The 25,009-nt window shown below is 40.0% G+C and overlaps 1 protein-coding gene across 2 annotated transcripts in view; it reads right to left on the bottom strand.

The window, feature by feature from the left end:
• The window catches only part of OGDHL (oxoglutarate dehydrogenase L), a 53,621-nt gene extending 29,334 nt beyond the window's left edge, over positions 1-24,287 (bottom strand). Inside the window, exons 1-8 of one of the 2 annotated variants that reach the window (XM_055721309.1) lie at positions 24,210-24,287; positions 19,438-19,672; positions 13,018-13,197; positions 9,365-9,467; positions 5,866-5,981; positions 3,816-3,970; positions 725-871; positions 34-124 (exon numbers count right to left, since the gene is read on the bottom strand). In XM_055721309.1, coding sequence (XP_055577284.1) covers positions 34-124; positions 725-871; positions 3,816-3,970; positions 5,866-5,981; positions 9,365-9,467; positions 13,018-13,197; positions 19,438-19,644 — 999 coding nt within the window. In that variant the 5' untranslated portion in view covers positions 19,645-19,672; positions 24,210-24,287. Of the gene's footprint in view, positions 1-33; positions 125-724; positions 872-3,815; positions 3,971-5,865; positions 5,982-9,364; positions 9,468-13,017; positions 13,198-19,437; positions 19,673-22,363; positions 22,499-24,209 lie in introns of those variants that run through there. The other variant, XM_027817207.2, reaches the window with a different exon arrangement.
• Between the last annotated feature and the right edge of the window lie 722 nt (positions 24,288-25,009).

Genomic DNA, 25,009 nt, shown 5'->3' with positions numbered 1-25,009 from the left:
TCTCTATATAGATCTATTGAAGAAGCATCCTACCTCATCGGCTGCCTCAAGTTTGGGATCAAACTGACAGAAGATCTGCTCCAGCTCTTTCCGGATTACATTAGCCAATACATTCAGTCTACCTCTAAGAAAATTCCAAACACAGTTATGTCTCAAAAAACAGTAATGTTAACAGCAGGAAACATAAAATCAGCAAGCCATTCTGTCAGAAATTTCATAGTAAGAAGTTACTTCAAGCTTTTGAACCTGAAACCCTTCTTTCTACCCTTCTCCTTCCCATTGCAAAGTTCCTCCAATGCATTCCCACAGACATTTAATAACACCTGGTTATCCAAGTATGAGCAATTAATTTCATAGCTATCTAGCAGTCTTACTATAATGACATTAATAACTAATAAAGGCGACAGCAAAAGTAAGTTTGATACTATCTCACCAAGCTTCCTCAGTCCCAGACCTTACACAATGGGACAGATACCACGGCTGCTGCCACATTTGCTTGCAGCTTCGATACACACTGAAGAGGGTTTCACTGGCATTTACTTGTGAAGCCTGTAGCCTCTCACCGACAAGTACTTGTTACAATTCTGTGTTCCCACTACTCGGTATGACATATTCTTGCTACTCGAGCTTCTCTAATATCAACTTAGTTAATAAAAGCCTAGAACTCAAAACTCGTCTTAAGACAATAAGCCTGTTTTTGTTGGGGGAGTTCCATTGACATTACCTATGAGGCATCCCCATTATAACATATTCAATTCCCATTTCACTGGATTTGTCAATGATGGTCTTCAGTGCAGGAATCATTACTTCACATCCTTCCAAACCAAATCTCTTTTCGGAAGACCACTTGCGAGCAAGGAAGTCTTCAAATCTTTGCCAAAAAGAAACCCCAAAAAACAAGACAGAGTGTTTGTGTTAAGATAATGTAGCACGTACTCATTGTCAAACATCTTTTAGCAAATAAAATTACATTATGCTGTTTTAAAATGTCTGTGAATACATGTTTTTAGGCCTCAAAGTAAGTCACATTAGGGAGGGAGACACAGGAGAGAATTAAGTCTTCTTTCTCCACCATTTGAGAACTATTTACTAGGACTGTGAAAAAATTCAGACAGGAAGAAGAGTCTCCACCTCAGACAAGATTCACGTAAAGTTATATTCTGCTCCTTCCTATGTACACAAAATGTATGCTGACCACCGGGAAGGCAGAGTGACAGCAAAGAAGTGTCTTCTATGTATTGAAGAAAACATAACAGAGAACCTGTATTTTCTGGAAGTAACAATTAAATACTTCTAAAAACCCACAGTAGAAAGCACACCTATTTCATAGATCCTATTCAGTGGCAGGGCTCCTCAGACTGTGATGTAACTGTTGGTGACATGCCAAGAACTAGGACATTGGTATCTCTGCCTCAGCTTCAGCAGCAGAAAGATGTCAATCCTTGACAGCTCTGTGTTCTTTCATTCTTTAATGCATTTGGGCCAGAGGCAATGTGAGTAGTTAAAAAGTACCTTTTAACAAACGTTGAAAGCATTATATGTTGTAAAGCTTGGAGATACAAGAGGCAAAGAAAATAAATCTTCATGAAAATAACTGTATTGGTTACATCATCTGTGCAACACCTTGACTCATAAGACAGCCCTAATCCATTAATACTCAGCTTATTCCTCACTTAGGATGCTGACATTTACCTCTTCAGATTGAAATCCTAAAAGCAGCGAAATCAATAGTTGCCAAAAGATTCTCCTTAGCTCACCCATCAATACCCTTACGATTCAGTCATCTAAGCAACAAGCCAGACCCTCAGCTGAGCTATGCTGCCAGAATTCCTCAGGGAAGACTGTGGGGCTCTGCCAGTTTATATAAACTGAAAGCGGGGTTCCACGTGAACAGCAGGTCCTCCAGGGCAAGTCAAAGTGGTGTAGAAGCTGTTTTCCTTCTCTCTGCAGCTGCAAGTTAAGCCAGTATTGGACAAGCAGAAAGTTCATTGTTTGAGGCAAACTCCCACTAAGTGTGCAAAACTACAGTATTTCACGGTCACATCTTGCAAGTCCTCCGTATGCCACAAAGGCTGACAACAGCTCATCCACTGTCACTGCACATACTGAGTACCCAGAGAGGAGCAAGTCTGTGAAAGATGGCTGCTCTCAAAAGGGATAATCTAGAACTGCTTGACCCTGCACAGGCTTAAGAAGATGCCCAGATCACACTACACAGTTAGGGTCTAACAAGTTTACTAATGCATACACAAGGTAGCTCAAAGATATACCATGACTGTTTTACAGGAGGAAGAGTTAAAAATGACCCTTTGTTCAATAACCTACCAGTGAAAACCAAAAAGGGTGAGAAATCTTACTTTAAAATTCAGTTTCAAGTACCTGAACTATGTAGCACTTGGAATGAACACTTTTAAAAACATTCTTGAGCAAAGTGATGACTATCTGCTTTAAAAAGTCACAAATCTCAAGAGAACAACCAGTTTTCCACAAAACCAGTTTTTTCTCCTGATCATTTTCAGAAAGAAAAAAAAGAAAAAGAAAAAAAGCACGCTAGAGATAGCTGGATAGAAATTTACGTAAAACTTTTTTCTTGCATTTTCAGCAGACAATTTGGCAGATGAACATTCAGCTCTTTCACGCTACTAGAAACTCTAGATCTTTCCACAGTTTAGACAGGCAGGAATAAAAGCACAAATTCTTGTCTCAAGATAAATGGTGATGTTTCATACTGAGGGCTTGAACTTACTCAAGTGCAATATTCACTTGACCATCAAGTGACTTTTTTATTTCTGTTTAAATGACATTTAACCAAACAATCTTGCTATAATATTGGCAAACGAAACACCTGGCAAAAATACCTTCCAACTCCCCCAATGAGCACTTCATTTTTAAGTCTTTGAACACAGACGTTTAATCAAACATATGTATCTTTATATATTTCTAATTCTTGTGCTTATCAAAGGATATGCAAACTGTTTCAGATTGTAAGAACTGGAATAAATCTTGTGCCCAAAAAGACAGTTTGACTCTAGGGGTGAGAGGGTAATTCAGTCTCTGAGATCACAGTATTTGCATACAGACAGGCATAATGGGAGCCATCAACATGCTGTTTCCAAACATGCCTTCATATATTGCAGAGGCCAAAACTCCTGCTGCCAAGTCGTGCAACAGTACAGAACATGTTGGTACACCTCAAAAGGAAAAGGGCAAAAACAAGACTTGAAATCACATTATGCCTCTCAAATCCAGTCCCATCTTGGCACAGCTTTCCAGAGACCGTTAACATCCCAGTCAGTTAAACAACGCTCACATCAACATTTCACCCATCTAAAAATTCTCCTTGGGCTGACTGTTAGGATGGCTTCCTTTGATCCTGTGCTACTAGAAAGATGCACGGTAGAGAGAATAGAGCAGATCAGTATCCAGCGTTGTTCTGACACCTATTTTATGACAACCTATTTAGGCTGTGAATTTTTAACACAGATGTATGTTACTAGTCCGTTGAAACAATTTTTTCCCAGTGTCTCTCCACAAGCCAATGAAAACATTGCCAGATGTACCACTAAAGGCCATACAAGTGTTAGAGAACACAACCTGCCTTTTCTTAAGACAGAAGACTAAGTCACTACGTAGACCCTGACATACTTCAGAGCTTTCCTTTGATATCGCAACCAAGTCAGCTACACCCAGCTCTACTCCAGATTTCACTTAGACTCCTCACCCCCACCCTTGGCAGTTTACAGACCGCACCGGCTTCCCATGCCACCTTCCACCCAGCAGCCACAGCGTGGCTCCCCAGCACCACCCCAGCATACCTCATTGAGCGCACCAGCCTTGCCAACAAAGTCCTTTTCTCCTCATTCGTAAACTTCATAACTCCCGGTGTCTCAAACTTCTGACGGATCCACTGGCACTGCTCCACATCATTGATGAACATAAACTCCAAACCAATGTGTTGGCAGTAGGTATTCTAGGATGTGAAAACAACACAGAAGCTTTAGGAAGTTAATAGGCCACGAAGAAACAAATATATTTTTTAAATTATATTTTCTGGATATATTACTCTTCTGAAAGCTATCTTGCCTTCTTCCTCTTCCACTAGATCTTCCCCACGGTAATCCTATAAGCAAATAAATTATTTTGCTGAATCTAGTTTTGTGCCAGAAAGCTTTCTCTACAAAGTAACATTTCAAAATTTTGAATCTGGAAGATTCTCATTTGGTAATACATTCAAAGTAGGCTAATAAACCTGCCTTCCACCGACTGGCATATTTCACCGAACTTGCTACTACTCTTACAAGCAGTCTTTTCTTTAGATGCACCAGCAAAGGTTTCAAGTAATTTATTAGAATTTACCCTGTCTTTTTTAAATGTCACCTGAAATGAAGCAATAGAGACAATGAGAAGACAGCTATGAAGCCTTATGCAAATTATCTGATAACTGTCAATTCTCTGAAGGCTGGAAATCTGAAAAAGAATCCAAGCAGATGAAAGCACAGAAAGGACAGGGGAAAAAATGCAGACATTTTTATCTTCTTGTTGCATTTTTTTTAATTTTCTTTTTCTTACCTTAAATAGAATACGTCACCAAAAAAATGTGTCCAAAATACAGGTCAACAGAAGTAAGACCTATTGTGAGTTTAATTTGAGACAAAACCACTCTGAACACACAGTATGGGCTCTCTAGTGCCACTAAAAAGGAATTTTTTTTAAAATCCAAAGCTCTGGAGAGAAGAGGGAAGCCAGAGGGTTATTTCTCTTTAACGCACATCAGTTCCTTGAGGCTTTTAGATTTTGCTATTGATTTTGACCATCTATTTGCACATTACAGTTTTAAGGATTCTCTCTTTAAATTGCTCACAGACATGCTACAAGTGCAAAAACCAAAAAGCAAATACAGAACTCAAATGCACAACAGAGATGCTGTGGCTAAACAACTTACCATGCTTCAGCTAAGCTGACTTAAGAGTCCAACATGCAAGTCAATACATCCTCTCACACTTGCAACAGGTCAAAGCCATGAACTCTTACACACTTAGTAATTATTTTTAGATTCTTGTAACTCAGTACCGTGTTTCCTCACCCCTAATCCTTTTCACTCCAATGGATTTCATTACCATGCAACAGAACTCTCTACAACTTCAGTACTCCCAAATCCTGGAAGAAGCACGATCTGGAATATCCAGCACTTACTAACTCAGTAGTCTCCAAATTCATTGCCATTCCTACTTGCTGTTTTGCTGTTTGGAGTTGCCCTCTAGTAACATTTACTCCTTTGAATTATTGTTGCTTTAAATGGTTTTAGCTGTGATGACTTAACATGGCATAACCATATCACTTGTCAGATGATGAAACTCTAGAAAAAGGATTGGGGATGCAAAACAAGGACCATCACTACCTACAAGCTACAGCTGGGATTTCATATGTTTGGTACCAACCCTCATGTCCTCACTCAGGTAAAAGTCTCACTAAAGCTAGGGGTCTGAAAGCAAACCCTGCACATCCCAAGTACTTTATACAAAGGACTTTCATCTGTATAGTAGGAACTATAAGGTAGGTTGCTTAAAAGACAAGTTCTAAAGGCTCCACTCCTTTTAAACAACATCAGCTCTTTGCAGAACTAGGGCTCACATTCACCTGTTTTATACTCATCCTTAATCTATGTATTTCAGATATCCAGACAGTGAAATCAATGGTGCTGCCCTCTCTAGAAACAGTACAGGGGTTATTTTTAATGTCATTTGAATTCTTTACATGCTCTATTTAAAAATTGACAAACGATAAGGTTTTTTGTGACTGACAACCAGAAAAGGTTCACTTCTGTTTGGATGAAAACAACCACAAATCAAAAAACATCCCACTGACCTCCAACCGTTTGATGATCTCACGTAAAGACAGACTGTTCTCATTTCCTCCTATGAAGGTGGTTGTAGGCAGCTGAAAGACTTTGTCCAAATCCGATTCGTGCAAACCATAAAACCCTACAACAGGTACATCACCAATTTGTGAAGCAGGGCAGGAGACAGAAAGGAAAACAGCACTGGTTTTCAAACCACCACAAATTAAGTTTAAGAAAGCAATATTAAGCAAGAAGGTACCAGATTAAAAATTGAAAGCGTGAATATTTTGGAGGCATCCATTAGTAAAAGCACTTTAGTCTGGATTTTAAAAAGAAACGTTTTCATTTAATAGTTATTGTTTGATTAGAAGTACCAAACTGTTCTTTCTTAATGCTCAGATAGAACAACTGAAATTAAAATCACCCAAACCTTTTTATATTTTAGCATATTAGCATATATGCTATCAAATCTCCATATTATATCTTGCACTTCACCATTTAGTAAGACAACCAGCTGTAATGACTGGGATATCTTCCTTGCTCTATCACAAGCAACAAAGACAAAAATAACCACTTTTCACAGACAGAACCAGTTGGTTGGAAGCGTGCTAGATTAATTTACATAACATTAATAGACAGACTAGAGAATATACAGAACGTGTTCAGTGTAACACTGTGCAAACACTCCAGTAGGACTTCCAAGGTATCTGATTCACCCTCTTTCTCTTTACAAGGAAGTTAGTTTGAAATAGCCATGTAATAACCTGTAGTAACCTGTACCAGCAATATTTCCCAGTCGGTGACCCCTTATAAAACAGACACACACACACACTCCCCAGCTAGAACAAGGGCTTGTTTAAGCACATGGTTCCATCTTGATTTAGACATAGTTAAGCTTGCTGTGGCTGAGAACACAGTTTAAGAAAATATTTAACTTAGCTATCGCACATTTTGAAAGCCAAAATACACAACAGACAAAACTGCAAAACTGGTGTCAAAGCAAGTTAAAGGCTTTGCATCATAAAGTTTAATCTAGACCTGGTGAATTAAAGAAAAGAAAAATAGCTTCTTACAATTGTAAGAAGCAAATGTGTAATGCTTATAATACACATACAGTTATAGAAACATAAATATATATGGAAAAATTATATATACACACACATGTAAAAATAATTTAAGAACTAAAAGCAGCTTCTCTATTTTTAATTTTGAACTCTTTACCTTGGTTCCACATAAGCTGCAGGCATCCACTTTAACACTGATATGAAAGCCTGCACATAACTCTTAAATCAATATAGAATAGTGCTCCGTACTCCCTGTTCAATGAATTTTCTGAAGATGAATATGAAGAAGTAATTCAAAGATGAAATAATAGCGGAACTTAGTTTTTAGAGTTGAATTCAGGCCATAGGACTGTGTTGCTACCACTTTTACTACACAGCACTGTCAGTGATAACATATTTTGTGTTTTAAAAATAATATATCTTAAAATATTGTATTTTAAGTATTAATTTTTTTCTAATAATGTTTTTATTAATATATTAAAATGTCAAATCTGGAGTGAGCAAAAAAAAGTGTTTTGTACCACTATTTCTCTTTTCTGGTACCACAATAGGTATTTAAATTAATTATTAATTTATTCCTTTTAAAAAAAATTATTAAAAAAAAAGAAAAAGAGAAAAAAAAGAGGAGGAGGGAGGGACAGGGGGGACCACAGGGCCTTTAGTGTCATTTGAAACAAAGCAGTGCTAGCTTTCCCCCCTCCCACTTTGCTTACTTTCTCTCAGACTTCACAGGCTCTTCATGTTCTGTCATGCAAAAACCAGAACACGTACGGGAGCGATCTGGGCACACACAGAACATCTGTGCTTTGTACTGTAGCGCTGCATATCTACTGAAGCATCACCTCAAGTTTAAAGGGATACAACCTTACTGAAATCCTGAAAGTAATTCTATAAACCGAATCATGCAGTAGGTACACCTGTAACTAGTTGCATTTTTAGAAGCAATTCCCAGAAGAAGCTTCCTACCAGAAGGTTTCTCAAAAAAGAAGCCAGAAGACAGGGATAACAAAAATGCACAGAAAATCAAACAGTAAAATACTTCCTGTACTACCAGAGACCTTTCCCAAGTTCCCTGCCTGGATGATCCAAGGACAGGCAACATTTGAGAACCTTTGCCTTTTTGCTGTGCCAAGACTAGGTTAGAAATTTTATTTCCCCTCAAAAACTGATATATCACTTCAGTTACACTCTCAGACACATCCCACCATCTCATTCAGAGGTCTAGCATATTTTTCCTACGCTCATGAGGGCTTCAGTATGATGCCTTCTGACCAGTCACAACACTGTTCTAAACTATCTGTCGAGTTTAAGAAATCTGTACTGATGCGCTAGCAATCACCCATGCTCCAAACAAGTTATATTTACTCAGTGAATGTCTAATGGATTTTCTAGTAGGTACTTTCCTTTAATTAAAGCTGACAAACTTCAAAGGATACTGCTGATTTATGTAAGCTCCTATTTACAGTCCTAAGCACTCCACTGCCTTTATATGATCAAGGGTCAGAACTGCTTTTTTCCCTACCACCAGAAATAGAAAACACAGCAGCGAAGAGGCGGTAGACTTACTTTGAGTAAAATTAAGCAAAATGTGTTTTATCTACCACTTGCACTATGCTTTATGTCTGGTCCAAAAAGCTTCCCTGCATATCAAAGAAGAATTGATCCAGTGTCTTCATGAAGTAGAAAATCACCTTTTAAACAAACCAGGTAGACTGAAGAGTAGAGAAAAATCAATCAGATGTGTGGGGTTTTTTTATTCAAGCAGAGAGGAGCAAAGAAATTGATCAGTGCAATTTCTCAAAGGCATGCCCTCTTAGCAACCAGAATAACCTTTGCAAAAGCAGACCCTAGTGTACCACACTCTTCCAGCAGTAAACTAAAGTGATTGCCACTGGATTATATACGCAAGTCAAGAATTCTACACTTCCCATATTTTCTTCCCAAAACTTCAAACAGATTTCTTCAAGTTATACAGAAGGAATAATTATGAGAGGCTAGAATCCAAATTTGGTACGAAATTTACCCTAAGCTCCACTACCCAAGATTTTGTTTATTGCTGTTTTTTTCCTATTGACTAGCCTTCAGATGTCCCCAGTCAAAACAAGTTTCAAGCATAACGGTACAAAAGTAATATAGATTATCAGAATCTTGGCCTGACGTATTGATTAGCATTACTTTCTGCTGTGGTTCAAACCCATAAGATTTGGGGTTTTCATAAAGCATTTATAATCCTCATTCGTCAGCAGGTGAATTCACAGGAACCTCACTTGTGATCTTAGAGTTGAAATTCCATTGTCCTGAAATTTGAGCCTCCTTACAGATGTTCAAAGAAACTATTTCTTGATACCAGCAAGCAGGAAAGGTAGAAGCTTCCCTGAAATGTCTTATTAAATCACTTCAGACCAACGAGACAAAAGAGACAAATGACCATTGCAAATAACAAGGGATACAGTGTACACACCAAGTTTATCGATTGTAGTGATTAAGTCAGATGGAACAAATGAATCCAAGTCTGCATCCAGAATTCCAAGGGGATCCAGCTGAGCCACATGATGGCCGCGGATCTGAAAAAAAGGAAGAAAGTGAGAGAAAAATGAAATCACACCAACAGAAATCAGAGAAAGGGAAAAATTCACTGATATCTCCCTATAGCATGTGTATCAGCCATGAAATCAAACCAGCAAATACCACTAATGTCACGAAAGGGTCTTATTTCCCAAGTTTCCCCATAAGGATGGGAAATAACCATTGTATCTTTGGATATGTATACTAACTACTAAAAAATGCTGAATACACATCAGAACATAACCTTTATTTTGTCTGACATACAATTTAAACTGGAATTACACTGAAGCTTAAGTAAAGAAAACTACTGAAGATTGTACTCTACATCTCTGGGTAAAATTAAATTATGACCAGTCTACAGATCCTTTCATCTGCTAATTTGGTCATTTTGTATATTTGCCTGAATCCTCCTTTCCACACCTGCAGGATACAAAAATACAGCATTATTGACCTAAAACATAGATCGGGGATGAAGAAGTTTATATTGGAAATGAAGGGATTGCTCTTCATGAGCTCTGCTCTACATTGGACAGCATCAGACAGCATTTATTTTCGTCCACGAAATGGTGGGAATTTCACCTGTGAAGTCGACTTTCAAGACGTCAAAAAACACAAATTCAACGGGGAGTTTAGCCAGTTTTCAGTTATCAATACAACATTTCTATAAACTAGTGCCTTATATTAACATGTAACATTGCTACAGAAGAAATAACTAATTGATTCAATAAAGCCACAAATAAAAAGAAAAAATTTAGCATGTCTCCTGTGCATGATTCTAATATACCAAATTAGCTCATTAAAAGCTCTTTATAGATGAATATATGGATATTTTCTCCTTAATATTTTGCTTTCTAGGGACAAATTCAGATCACTTGAGTAGAATTTCATTCACGGTACTAGTAACCTAATTGTTTCTGAAAAAAATCTGCAATATTAATAACAAATCGCATCACACTGTAATAAAAGTGTGATTAAAGTGTGGTTCATCAACAAATGACTTGTAGAAACAGTACTGAAATGTTCTGTATAACAAAATGCTTTCCACTCATAAGTGAACAGAAATACGGCATTTTTTTTAGAACCACCAGCCCTGTAAATTCTGCCTGGGCTCTGAGACTCTTTGCATCTCATGAATCACCAGTAATAAAGCTCTGACAGGCCAAATGATGCCCACGGCAGCATCTGTGCCACCTCATTGTTTACAGCAGCACAAAGTCTATCTGACTGGAACTAAGCAAACAATTCTCTCTCAAGCATCATCAACAGGAAAGAATTCACCTCCCTAAGCTACATCTGCTCTGCAGTATTAGCAGGAAGAGGAAGAAGATTAGTAAGACCACCAAAACCCAGAATAGCACATCAATGAAGCGCTATGCCTTATTACACTGCAGGAGCAGTTTGGTCTTTAATTAAAAGACAGTGTTTACCTCAATACCAAGTTGTTTTTTAATACCATGCACTTCTTTCACTGGATATAGAAAACAGTAACAACTGCAAAAATCAGAGATCAATCCTGTGAAAATAGATGGATGGAAATTGTTCATCAATTGCCATTAATTTGACTAAATCCAAGTACAGACTACCTGAAAGCAGATTTTAAAATCTTATTTTCTAGACACAGATGCAAAAAACCTAACCTACATTACAAAAGAAAACTCAAGAAATTAATTTATCTAGACTCATTTCTGTTAAGCTCACACATTTCACTGGAAATCCTTCTTTCAGTGCATCCAGTGCTCTGCATCAGATAAAGCAACAGATTAACTGCCTTTTCAGAAGTCCAGCTCCACAGACCACAAAGCAGTTTACCACAAAAGCCATAAAATACTGACAGGTTTGAGAAATGAAGATACTGTATCCTGCTCCATTTCATTTCATTATCAGGCAAAGGAAGGTCACAAATTGATCACATCCCTTCAACACAGAATTTAGAGGGTATTAAATACCTTTTAAAAACAGACAGTTGCCTTAGGTAATCCTCTTCCATCGTTTATCGCAGACACATGGGTGTCTGCCATTTAGACAGACATTTCTGTTCCATCACTTGACTTAGCACACTCTTTCAAACACATGAAACAAAATGGCAATCCCTGAACTAATTTAAAGTAAATGGTGTCAAAGCAGCCTAATATTCTCCAATTTTCTATAATTCTGCAGCAAATTTTTACTGAAGCAGTTGTTTTCTACATAGCTATTTCTAAGGAAATTTCATATATCCTTTATAGCCACAAGCCTTTCTACTCTTTTACAAACACCTCCCCAGTTACTGGAATAGCATGGTATATATATGAATCAATGGTGACAATGTGATGTATTAAAAAAAAAAGCTTGTTTAAAAGTTCCTCTTTTGTTCCTCTGATGACAGCAAAGAACGTTAAAATTTTTAGTGCAGGGCAGAACAGATCTGTGCAAGTCAAACTGTATCAAACGTCTTGCAAAGTTACATACATACTTTTTTAAAAAAGGCAAAAAAACAAATTTAAAAAATCAACCCGGAATACCTTCCTCAACACAGACCTACAGTTAGCAGGGTTTGGTTTGGGATTTTTTTGTTTCACACTAGTTTTAAGCTTTTCTTGAAATTAAGATATTAAAGACGAATCTAAATAAAAATGTTTAGACTTGGTTTACATTTAGAAAACATCTAACCACAAGCACTGTGCTATTTCCAAAAACCATCTTCTTTTAGAGGAAAAAAGGAAATTAGACTTAATTTCTTGATTTAATAAAAGTGTGAAACAAAGTCAACTTTGACAAACAGGTCTCTAAACAACATTCATCAATGCTGACCCAAACTCAGTATGTAAGCCTCCCAAAATTCAACTTCTGATTAATTCATTATTTCTTCTCCCTGTTTTTACCTATAATCCTGCTCAAATCAGGAATCTCAAAATTCACACTGGATGTATGAGAAGGCAAGCACATTTCCTCCTTTCTTAAAGAAAGGTAGTAACATTAAGAACTGCAATACAAACTTTCTCAGAGGTGAAGACAGACTTGGATCATGGAAAACTTTGCTGTTGAAGAGAGGAAAAGGTTCTTATTTCACTTCATGCATCAGGAGATTCATTAGTACCAGTATATCCACGACAACTCCCTTCATATGAAGCAAAAATATTTCAGATAAATTCGTTTTCCAATTTGGTCAAGTCATTCACTGAATCAGACACACACACGCACAAAGTAAGCCAAAATAGTAAAGGCTAGGCTTTGACATGTTTTGCTCCTGCTTCGGGTAAATAGGCAAAAAAAAAGTAGATTCATGTTCCCCTTCACAAACCACTGTCTCCATAAACAGCTCCCAGGTTAAGTCAGATGACCAGCATCAGGGCTGTGGGTAATCTGACCCCTCAGTTTGCTACGCCAGAGGAACATCCCAGTCTGGATCCAGGACCTCAGCGTTCAGACGCTACCGGGAAGAAAAAGACTGTCTAGCTCAAGACATTCTGGATCAGAAGCAAGACAATAGGCAAGAGTTATGACCAGAAGGAAGAAAAAGGTTGTGTGGAAATGAGAGGTCCTCCCACACCTTCCCCAAAGCACACTTACTTGGTATGCTCTTATCAAAGACTGCACGGCAAGGTGGTCCTCAACAAGCTTTTCAGCTTTACCAGGTGTCTGGGCAAGACCATGGCTCTGAAGAAACGATGCCTTTCTTTCCAGCTGATCTGGTAGATGGGGATCATATGCTTGGCCAGCATTAGCATTTCGAAAAAACAAATCCCAGGACTGGACATGGGTACAGAGAAGGAAAGGAGGAAAATTTATTACCTCAAACAAAAGTCTCAACCAACAGCAGCTCCTTTGATCTGCAACTGGTATCTCACTACATGACAGCATTAAGTATCACTAATACCCAGCAAAAAGTGAGCAATGATACGTCCACCTCTTGGTACCAGCTGTGTGTTTCTTTTACACAGAGCCCTTTTCATCTCATTTCTTACACTGAGCTTGTTCAGTGGAAAACTCTGCAGCACACATGAGTGCAAAGCATCTTCGTACATTATTCATTCACACACCTCTTTTTAACTGTGATGTTTATCCAGGCAACCAGTAATGGGTATGATATTATGCTGCTGGTAAAGACGTATCAAGCCTATAAAACTAAAAACCTCAATAAATGAAATTATGCCATTCTTTTAATGATACTTAAAGGATTTATGATACTTCAAGACACCCACTGAATATCCTAAATCAGAATCAGTCCTTAAGGGCCTTTCTTGAAGAAACTGTTTAAAAGCAATTACAGCTTTTCTGAGTGAGGCTTTTGGTCTAAGATACTTTCCTCACTAGCTTAGGTTACCTTACTATGAAAGAAATTATGGATCTGGTTTCAGGTGCAAGTCATAACTTTAGAATAATACGTATTTCAGAAACTGAATTGCAACAAACCACAGATCTTTCATTTCCATCGGCACTTTAAAGCAACCACTTCCTTGACATATGCCCAAATTTTGTTTTCCTGAACTGTTTCCATTCTGATGAGGTGATCACTGTCCCAGGTTAGAATGGTATTAGATATACAGAAGCCAGCAGACAGCAGCAGAATGGGATAAACATCCGAGATGCTTATACCCCAGAAAGAATAATGTCTGCATTAGCAGGGGATAGATCAATACTTCTGCTTAGCTTAAAGTTTCCATAAAACGTAATGAAAGGTCATAAACCAACTTCCTCAGTTTGGCTAACTCAGGAAAGAAAGGAAGCTATTTCAAAACTTTAAAATCTTTGTGACTAGAATAGTGTAACTGCAAAAGTTGAAAATTCATTTTGTACAGTGCATGTTATTTACCCTGGCTGTGAGCATAGAACTAATGCATTTCAAGAAACCAGTGCCAGAAAAGACAAAAAGCAGTGCAAAGATTTTATTTTTTAAAAGAACTTTGCTTAATATATTAATTACAGAATACACAAAAGAATCAAAATAATGTAATCCAAACACTGCACGACAGAAAAATATCTATAAAATTCTGCTTTTGTAAACAAAAAGTCTTCACATTGCAATTTCTACAGTCTTCGAGGTGTTCAGAAATGCTATGAGAGAGGCAGCATACAAGAGCTAAACCAAGTTCAGGTTATGAAAGTGGGGGGACTCACTGAACCTGTGGGCAGGAACCTCATGATTAGCCTGAAGCCACTGCTCAAAAAACACTGCTTTAATGCACCTCTCTCACTTCTTTACGAACACAAATCTGCATTGACACAAATACGATAAACGTACTCAAGTTATCACCCTGCTCTTACACAGACTTGATTTTAACATAGCCTAAATTTTATGTGCCATGACAAATTAAGGCAGACACATCATGCTTGGTGGTCAGTCCCAGACACACTGATGAAGAACTCATTCCTTCTCCTTTCTCTCATTCATGCCCATTTCCTGTATTCTTCTTACCTTGACACCTCTCTAGCTGCACTAACACTAGAAGTCTGAATTTGCACACCATCCTGTAAATGGTCTACAAGTATAACTTCATTTCCTCTGGTATTCTCTCTCTCTCTAACTTCTAACTCTTTATTAAGAACAGTACTGTTATTCCATGACTATACAGCACCTAGTTTGAGTTTGCAGATCCCTGACAGTGAAAAACAGATACCATTACTTCATTTTACAACTAATGCTACTTAGACTGGGGGAATTATTTTGGCAATACAGAGTTATTAACTTCCATTACATTAGGAAATTCCAAACACACATTTAGATCCATAACAAATCTGACATTTGGTATATTCATTCAAAGTTTAATAACGAATATGTGTTGCTTATGTTAGGGTTCCTTCCTTGCTTTTTCCAATACCATGATACACATAAAAGGTTGATAATATAACTATTCCTTTGTTGAGTCAAAAGGTTTTCATGTAGATGTAAAAGTTATCACAGCACAGTCCCACAGACAACTGAGTATGTTTTTAGACAAGTGCTCTGCTGAGACAGTTGCTAACAAAATCCAAATAGACTTGCCCAACAAGCTATCTGTTTAAGGGACAATAGGCGTAGGACCCTTTCTTCATGCAAACTCACAAATACAAAGAAAATGTTTACATCCAAAGATGCAGCCAGCTGGGCCAGAAGGAACCCACACTATTTTTTCCTATCACATTTTTGAACTTATTGATTTGTTGGGCAGGCTTGACATTTAATCAGAGGGGAGGGAAAATACATCATTTGGCTACAGAAAATTAGTTTTTTCTAGATACACATCCATCAAAGCCTTTACAAATTTCTATAGTGTCTTTCAAGATTGATACCAGATTATAGTCTTCAAGTCCTGTGTATCAATGTCAGTCTTTGGTAACAGCATTTGCCATGTGACAGAACAGAGAGAAGATCAGCTTGGTCTCACAGCAAACCTGCAGGTTCTCAACTAAATTATTAAAGTTCTCTAAGAAAATTATAGAGGAGACTTATAATAGAAAAATGCATCTGTAAAAAATAAATTACTATAGCGATACATGATACATTCCTTTTTTTTTTCTCCTGTCAGCAAATCTATACTGTAGTTAGCCATTATTTTCTCAAGTAATATAATACAATTCAAGTGATTCAGTGGCAATATTCTACTCTCGTATAATAAACAGTGTTGCACTTAGAATAACAAGTAACATATTAGTTATCTTGATGGTTTGTTTGGTTTTTTTTCTAGTGACATAATATTTATCAACTGCAATGAGGACAGTAAAGCCTTAGAAGACACACACTGAGCATCACTACATCATTTAAAAAAAAAAAAGAAAGAAAAAAGATGAAGTCAAAACAAAACAAAAACCCAACACTTTCTCCAAGTACACAAAACAAGGACATGATTACACTCACAGTAGAGTGGCTGCATACAGGATAACATGGCAGGCTTTATGTACTCAATATCCAGCCATGCAGTTTTGTAATTAATCTTGCAATAGTAATAACTGAGCCTTGTCAAGGTTCTCCCTTATGATCTACGACCGTGACACCACACTTCAAAGAGAAATAACGATGCCTTTTTCAGAGCCCAAGTCGTTTTATTCTGATTGTTGGTTAGGCTACTCTAAGAATAGGAAATTCTAAAGACAAGGAAAAGCAGGAAATTATCAGAAATGGATTTGCACAAAGAATAAAAGCCTCTCTGGATATAAATGAATATTCCTTGACACATAACCATGGTATACATTCTTAGAAAAAATGCTAGTAACATTGAATATGCTCATTGGAACATGACAGACATATTTCAAAGAGTTTTAAACAAGCACACATAGGAAGACATTTCCAGTCAAATCTTCTGAGGGGGAAATAATTTGAGGAGCCATGATTAATTGGAGTTTCTAAGTAAAAGTGAATAAAGTACGATTTTTAAATCCCAGGAAAAATAAAGCTTTTCCATCTTGTCAACTAGAAGAAGGCACATCCCCTTGGATAAGGAGGAGATGTTCAAGGAGAAGAAACATGTGGAAAAATAGGAAATAAAGAGGGAAAAGAAGAAAGAGTGTCACGTCTAAATGCCTAGCACAAATTTGCTCTCTAAACAATGCTGGACATACTGGATAAAACAATGAAATATGAGTAGCCTGAAGAGAGTAAAATCATTAACAATACCATAACCAACATCATGTCAGCCACTGGTGTTTCTTGTCATTATCATTCAACACTTCCACCACTTTCCACAGCAGAATGACAAATTCACACCTTGCCTACAGTCATATAACTATGGCATGAATTTTTCTGTATTTTTAAGAAAATAGGGTGACTTCAACTCTTAACAATTTTAAACTGTTTATTAAAGCCCAAATTGAACAATTTCTGCGAACAAAAATCTTGGGTAAGTTTACAGCTTTCAGCTGATGAAATGAGACGGTTTACAAGAAACCAAAAAAAATTTTTGTTGAATGAAACAAAGTAAAATGAATCAGCATCATTCTCCTCCTCCCCTTTTTCTAGGCTGTGAATTCATTATGTCCATCAGTCATCTTCTGTTAAGCCTCATAAACCAGGTACACAGCGAATTTACTTCAGTTCATTACTGTTGCAAGCATATTACATACAGTTAACCTGGAAAAGAATTCACACATTTTTAAAATGCATCTTGAACTACCTGGGATCCACTCCCTAGGCCACTCTACACCACCAGTACATTTACATTCCTCTGTCAATTCACTTCTGCTAATTTATTGGTCACTGTTCAACCTACAAACTGCATCACCTCACCAGAATCCATCGCCCCACCGTGCCTGAACAGCCAGACAGATAGCCTTTCAGCTGCCCCCAGGTACCAGCAAAATAACGAACAGGTCTGAATTTGGCAGAAGCCAGTGCTCTTTGCCGGAGGGTTGCGCCGCGGAGGGGCTGGGCTCCGGGCGGGCCCGCCGCGGCCCTTCAGCACCCTGGCCAGCTCCGGGCGGGCCCGCCGCGGCCCTTCAGCACCCTGGCCAGCTCCGGGCGGGCCCGCCGCCCTTCAGCACCCTGGCCAGCTCCGGGCGGCCGGCGGCCCCGCGGGGACGGCTGCGGCCCCGGGCCGCTCTTGCTCACGGCCGGTTTCACCACCTGACGCTTCTGTTCGTTTCCTGGGATTTATGCACCATTAGAAGTTTGCAAGACTGCACGGCAGCAACATTCACTCAGCTGTGAACAAGAAACTTCATTCTTCTTAAAGGAAAGAAATGTGTCGTGCATCAGCATAACTAAAAACAAGGTGTCACCACACACGCTCCTTATGCGTGAGTTCATCCCTTCAGTGTCCTCACAATAAAGGGTTAAAATAGATCTATAGCAGCAAGGCATCATGAGGGCTTCTCAGAAATCAAATCCAATTCATCTACATGTGCTACCCTGCTTTACACTGGCTGGAACTTTAGCTGGCAGTTACATGATGAGGCGTCAAAGACAGATGGGATGCAAGAACGAGCCACCCCTGGAGAAGGCCTCTTCAGTTCCAAGTTAAGGCTTCACACAAAAGACCTGGGATCTACCCACTACATGAATAACATTCAGTCTTCAGAGCTGTCACTGCATATGTCACCTTCCAACAAGAATACATTCACATGCAACATCCAAAAAATCCAGCTACAAAGCTGCTTTTGCGGGTCTTTTTTTCTTCTTGCTCGACATGCACCACTTCCTCACACTCTAGATAATCAGACTTAGAGCAACAACTTCTAAGTGACATTTTGATACACATGCCTCAAGAATAAGGGAAAACACAAGCAATTCGGTAAACATTTTGGCCACAATTCACATTACTTCTCTAGAAAATTACTTGCCTGTCTTAGAATTTATCAGATTTCTCATCAGCTGGTTAAGTTACCATACGTGTATCAGCATAAGAGAGTCTTCCTTGTCAGCAGAAAGCTTGTTAAAAAATAAGTCTATATATTTTGTCTACAAGAAAGAATTTTGGCAATAAATTTAACGTAAAAAAAAGCAAACAAATTTATGTTGCCTGGAGAGAGAGTGAGAGAGACAAAAAATACTTTTCCAGATACTTAACAAGGCTTTTCTGACAATTTTGGATGCAGTTTTAAGGTGACAACTTCCATAGCTACCTGAAGGGAACTAAATATTCACCTCCTTCAGACAGCTTGGAAGGCCCAGTATCAACACATACTATTCAAATACAACACACCCTCAGATACAACCTTATTACAAAAAACGAAAAGTTAAAAGTATTTTATTTCTTGGGTCTTCTTCCAGATGTAACTAATTATTTAACAGACTGCTTGAACAGTATTTCCATGGAGGAATACTGAAAGTGTCCGAGCAGCTTACTGTTTCTGGTCTGGACTTTTCATTCTTTCTGCAGAGCTCACCATGCCTATTGCTCCTCTGTGCTTTTTTAGCTGCAATATCACATCTCACAGCAATCAATATGTGGGAAATTACTTTCACATTTTTCATTTCATACAAGACCTTTTTCTGGGCTTTTTGTAAAACAAGTTAAGAAAAAAATCGATTTCACACTTAATCTAATATGCTCATTTACAGTCAAGTTTTAGACTTACCTTATGTACACTTTTAGGGTTTTCAAGCCACGCATAATACATTTCCTCCACATAATTTGAATTACTCCCATTCAGGAATGGTTCTGAGGTTCCTGATGAAACATACCGTTGGCCATGTAAAAATGCCCTTCTGGCTATATCTTGTTTTTCCAGAAGTTTAATGCCATGCCACTTCACCGTAGCCGCAAACAACTTCAGATGACTCATGTTTGTTTATTAGATGGAAGATCCAAGTCTATTAATAAAGACAAAACCAAACCTAATCAGAAAGAGTCAATGAATTGCAGATACATTTCAGCCTCATAGTGAAAACTTATGGCTAGAGTGCTCTTCAACAAAGCTCAGGCCCAGGCACGTTCTCTTCAGGAGAGGGGCCACTCCGTGACTGATTGTAGAGCTGCACTTACAACACTGGGAGCATTGCTGATGGCCATCACCACCATCAATCAGCTCACCTCACAGCCTCTGTAACTGATAACATCATCCTGGTTCCTGAAGCAATCATGATACCACTTGTACAATACGCCCCCTGAGCACTGGTTCCCTGGGAACAAATGAGTCTGCTAATCATTGACTTCTCTGGAGCTCTTGGCAGCTATAACTGCTCTCTCTTGGTTGTAGAAAGCTGTGGCCTTTTACCAAGCCAGATTGGGGTAGGTTCAATGAACAGCGTCAGCCACAAATGCAGTGGTTGAGAAAAGGCCTGCTACTTCAAATTTATGCCGTAACAGAGCTGACAAGATAATTAGAAGTGTTAGTTAAGTGTTAATATTGGCATTGGCCTTCAAACAGCATTACACTAAGAAAAGGCTCAGTTTAATTTGCTTTCCTAGCTAGCAACATTCACCTTGTCCTTCCAATGACCTCTCATGAGCTTTTTAACAAGAACATATTCCCTGTGATTTTGAACACAATGAGAAAAACAATAAGGGTTGAACATTGGGAATGCTGAACACAGCATCAGCGCCAGTGCTAACAAAGGGAATCAAAGCTCACCTTCAGAATAAAACAAACAAATGCAGCTTACAATATAAAAATAATATAATCTTAATGTTCAAGTTAATAAAATTGCAAAGGAATAGCAATAATGTAAAAAGAAATTACTCATTTTGTTTTCACTTTAGAAGTATTTGGAAAGCTACAAGAACATAAAGGGTAGGGTACTAATTAAGAGGAAGAAAAAGTCAGATTTAACTCTGAAGTGTCTCTCATTTGTTTTGCTGTCCATCCAGAGAAATAAGTTATTTGGTCCAGAAGGTAAAATCCAAGTGTTCTGTTGTTTAGTGTGACTAGTTGAACAATTGTTAAGAACAAACAAAAGTACTGAGCTGCCAAATGTACTTCAGAGTGTTTTAAAAACAACATTGTAACTTTGAGTCACAGATCAAAATTTATGTTACCTATTACATGTAAAGATTATTTTTATCTCTATTTCAAGAAGTAATAGATACCTTAAAAAATCCATATAAACATTTTCTTTATATAAATCCCATTAAATTATTTCCTTACAGTTTTTCTTCTTCCTCCCTCTCCCTCCAAAAAAGGAAATCTATGGTTTCCTAAATTTGTAAGGAAGGGATAGGAAGAGCTATATTTTTCATTATCTAATTTAAAAATGAATACAGGTCTTAAAAAAGAAAAAAAAAGAAAAAAAGCTCCTACTGAAAAAGACAGTATTACTGCATACTATTCTCTGTCATCACATTTTTAACATGAGATTTTTAACTCATCTATTTTGAAAGCTGTTGACTGAATCCCTTTCTTAGTTGCTGACTTTAATGGCAGCATCCCAGCAGCGAATTCTCCTCTTTTATTACTAAATTCCTTTGTCCCCTCTTTCGAGAATTCTGTGGCCTTTTCACTCCCATCTACTAGCAGATCTGATGCCTAGCTTGTATCACCAGCTGCCATCATCCAGTCAATGAATTTTCCAAACAAGCACTTGTTCACATTCTCCACAGTGCCCAGATATATGGGAAGTATTCTCCCAAGGCAGATCACCAAAATGAGCATACAATCCTCCTTTAAAACCCCCCTCCTACAAAACTCCCAAAACCTCAAAACCAACTTCTCTCCCCACTTGACATTTTCAGCAAGTTGACAAAGGTTAGGCTACCTGCACACTGAATCCCCTACACGTTAGCATTATTTCCTGTCTACCTATATTCACTCGTCATTTCCCATTTCACAAATTCTAAGCCTATTACAACACTGATTTCCTCCTGTGTCAACACCATGTCTATGATTAGGGCTCCTAGGCAACTGTAGGAACATAAATACTGTCCGCACCATTTTGAAAGCAGATTAAGTCCTGCAAAAGCTCAGAGCAACTGGGTACAACACTGACAAGAGTTAACGTACTGTCTATATTCATAATTCTCGTTAAGATGTAACAGCACTAAAACCATTATGTATACATCATGTCATTTTGCAAAACTTGGCAAGATTTCAACATATCATAACAGTAGGAACTGAGAGACCACCACGGCACTTGGGACTTTATGTCTGTGCCCATTCTGAGCGAAATAATTCATCTATCCCTCTACCACCAAACTTCTGCACGTATACCTCAGGGCTGGACACTCATTCCTAAAAGGCTACCTCTCTCATTTAAAGTGCTTTGCAAAGAGCTGGAAAAGAAGAGAATGAGAGGAACATTTTTCTCAGTTTATCATACTACAGCGGCAAGTTTCTTAAGTACAGGTCATTTCATGATCTTTCTCCCTAGTAAGTCTGCCTGGAAAACGTTTAGATCTTTCTTCTAGCAGTTAGCAAAGAGTGCGTAGCAAAATAACAACAATTTGTCAGGGAGATTTGAAAACGGATGCAGATGACATAATATATCATAGAAACAAAAAGCTTCTAAGTGGTACCAGTCACTTCCCTACAGTTCCCCTGAAATTTCAAGATGGGGTCAGAGCCATACCTCCAAGTTGTAACTACTGAATATGCAATCTGTAAGAGCAGATATGGGCTATGTCACTCCTGTGAAGATATAAAGATAACAGGTGAAGACAACTGTTATCACAGATGTTATTCCCATCTCATGAAAAAGTAATGCCTCTATTTTTATGCAGGTATGAAAAAAAAAAAAAAGACAAAGCCACCAATCATGTAATTCCAGTCAGATTTCAGCTACAGATTAATTTGACTCAACAAAACCGAGTTCTTCCTAGCTCTTCCTTTTGCACACACCACTCTTCAGCACAGATGTCAGCTGTCAGCAACTACATGAATCAGAGACCACCAGCATGATCATAGACCATCCCAGCCCACTCAGCCTTGAGACTGTCAGTCAAAAATCAGCACGCAGGACAGCAGGCAGAAGTCAGAAACAGTTTGGATTGTTCCAGTCGGCTATGTTTCCTAAATCAACTCTGCTCTGAAATGAAAACAGTGATTGGCAAGGAATCAAGCTTAACTAAGAGCAACTTAAAGGAAGATATTAATTAAATCACTACCGGAGGTCAAAAATAAGAAAGAAGCAGTGAACCAAAAGAACAACCTGATATTTAAGGCACCAAAGCACCCTTAAAATGGTGGAAGTAAATGAAAACCCTAAGCTGCTGAAAATTTCTGCAGCTGTTCTGCAGTATGGCATGTGTGAGGTTTTCACCTTGGCACTTTCAACTCCAGAAGTGACCTAATGTCATGGACAGTCTTGCAAATTACTCTGCCCATGTTTCTAGAGGGTAACAGAAGCATATGAAAAAGAGACAGCAAGACCCTTCTGATAGCAAAGTGTTTTTCAAGGTTTTTTTTCAAGCTCACTTTAAACATAAATACATTGCATAGGCTACTGCTTTATGAACAGATAATTCCCCTGGTATTGCCAGTACCCTTACGGAGTTTCTTAACACACCCATGAAGTCCTGCTACCAGTGCTAAGAAATGCTCTTTATGCTCTGCAGAAGTAATCATTAATACATCTGGTCCATATTTCACAAAAACGCTCCTTCATTCGCCATCATAGTCGTTTTCTCCTATAATGCCCATACAACTCACTCCTAAAGCTCTTTTTAAGACAGATTCTAATAAAACAAGGCTGACAGTGGCGGGGGGGAAGGATGAACATAATGAAGTATCTCCAAAGGCCTCACGGATAAAAGAAACTAGAGATATGCTGATTTTCCTTATCAAAAAGTCTACTTCAGCAATACACACCTCCCCACACTACATGTGGTTTCCCTCCCAACACTGATGTGCCATGTTGTAAGAAGCAGCCCAGCTCTCCACCCAGAGCGATGACCCAGAGAATGGAGAACGGTGACAAACCGTACGCCCCCCTCGAGAAACCCGAGGCACCCCCACGCCATAAAGCCACCCGACGTGCCACCCGACCCCCAACAAAGCCGCCTTCGGTGGGCACCACCACACGGGCGCCAGGCTGCCCGGCCGCAGTGGAGCGCGGGGGATGCCCGGAGGGGGCCGGGACCGCCGGGACACGGCCGTCCGCGGCCTGCAGCACAGCCCTGCCCTCTTCACCTTGGCCGCGCCCGGGGGCCGGAGCCAGCGCGGCTGCCCAGGCTCCCCCGTGGGGCTGCGGAACCACCGGCGCCCGGGCCCGCTGCCCCCGCACCCCGCGCCGCGTCGCCGCAGGCCGCGCTCCGGGGCCCGGCTCGGGCCTGCGCCGCGACCCCCCGCAAAACCACAGGGCGAGCGGCCCCGCGGGCCTGCGCGGCGGGCGGCGGCCCCTGACCTTCAGGCACGCTCACACGGGCCGGGCCGGGCCCCGCCACGCCGCCCCCCGCCCCTCGCCGGCGCGGACAGACCTGCGGGGGCGGGCAGGCTCCGGCCCACCCGCGGGCAGCGGCCGCGCCGAGGGAGCGGCGGGGCGGGGCGGGGAGGGGCGGGGCGTTACCTGCGTCACGTGAGGCGCGCTGAGGTCACGGCGGGGCGGGGCCGCGGGGCGCTGTCCCCGGTACCGCTCCGTCCGCGCCGACCTGCGCGGCGCCATGTTAGGGACGCCGCTGGCCCGGGCCGGGCGCGAGGCGGGGGTGGCGGGGCGTGCCGGGGGCCTCTGGCAGCACAGCGTGAGCGCGCTGCGGCTCGGCGTGCCCGCCGGCCCCTCTGGGACGGCCGCCCGCAACAGGCGACCCACCTGGCGGCAGGGAAACGAGGATAAAAGGGGCGCCCGCCCGCAGGATTTCCAGCGAATTGTCAAGAAAACTGGCGGTAGGAGCGGGCACCCCTGCAGCCGCACGGCGTGAGGCACGGCGGGGGCGCGGGGGATCATCCCGGCCCTGAGGGCGCCGTGCTGCCCCTTCCCGCCTCAGCCTTCTCCTCATGGATCACCTCGTAAAGATCCTGGTGCGAGGAGAGCAACAGCACTTGGCGGTAGTGGCAGAGGGCAGCATCTAACTCTGTGTGTACAGAGAAAGCCCTTCGGCGGTCCCTGCCCAGCAGTTTCCTTTAAAAATATAAATGAAATCACCGATGAGATGCAAAGCCGTAAAGGGAACGCGGAAGGAAAGCTCATCTGAAGGACAAGGCATTCACACAACTCCCGTACAGGAATGACGGCAGGTTTCATAAAGGAGGTATAAAGTGTTCCAAGGACACATAACACTTT

This window comes from Falco cherrug, chromosome 9 (genome assembly GCF_023634085.1).
Source record: "Falco cherrug isolate bFalChe1 chromosome 9, bFalChe1.pri, whole genome shotgun sequence".
Classification (NCBI taxonomy): Eukaryota; Metazoa; Chordata; class Aves; order Falconiformes; family Falconidae; genus Falco; species Falco cherrug.
The sequence above is the reverse complement of the archived record's forward strand: the minus strand, read 5'-3'. Positions and strand labels throughout refer to the sequence as shown.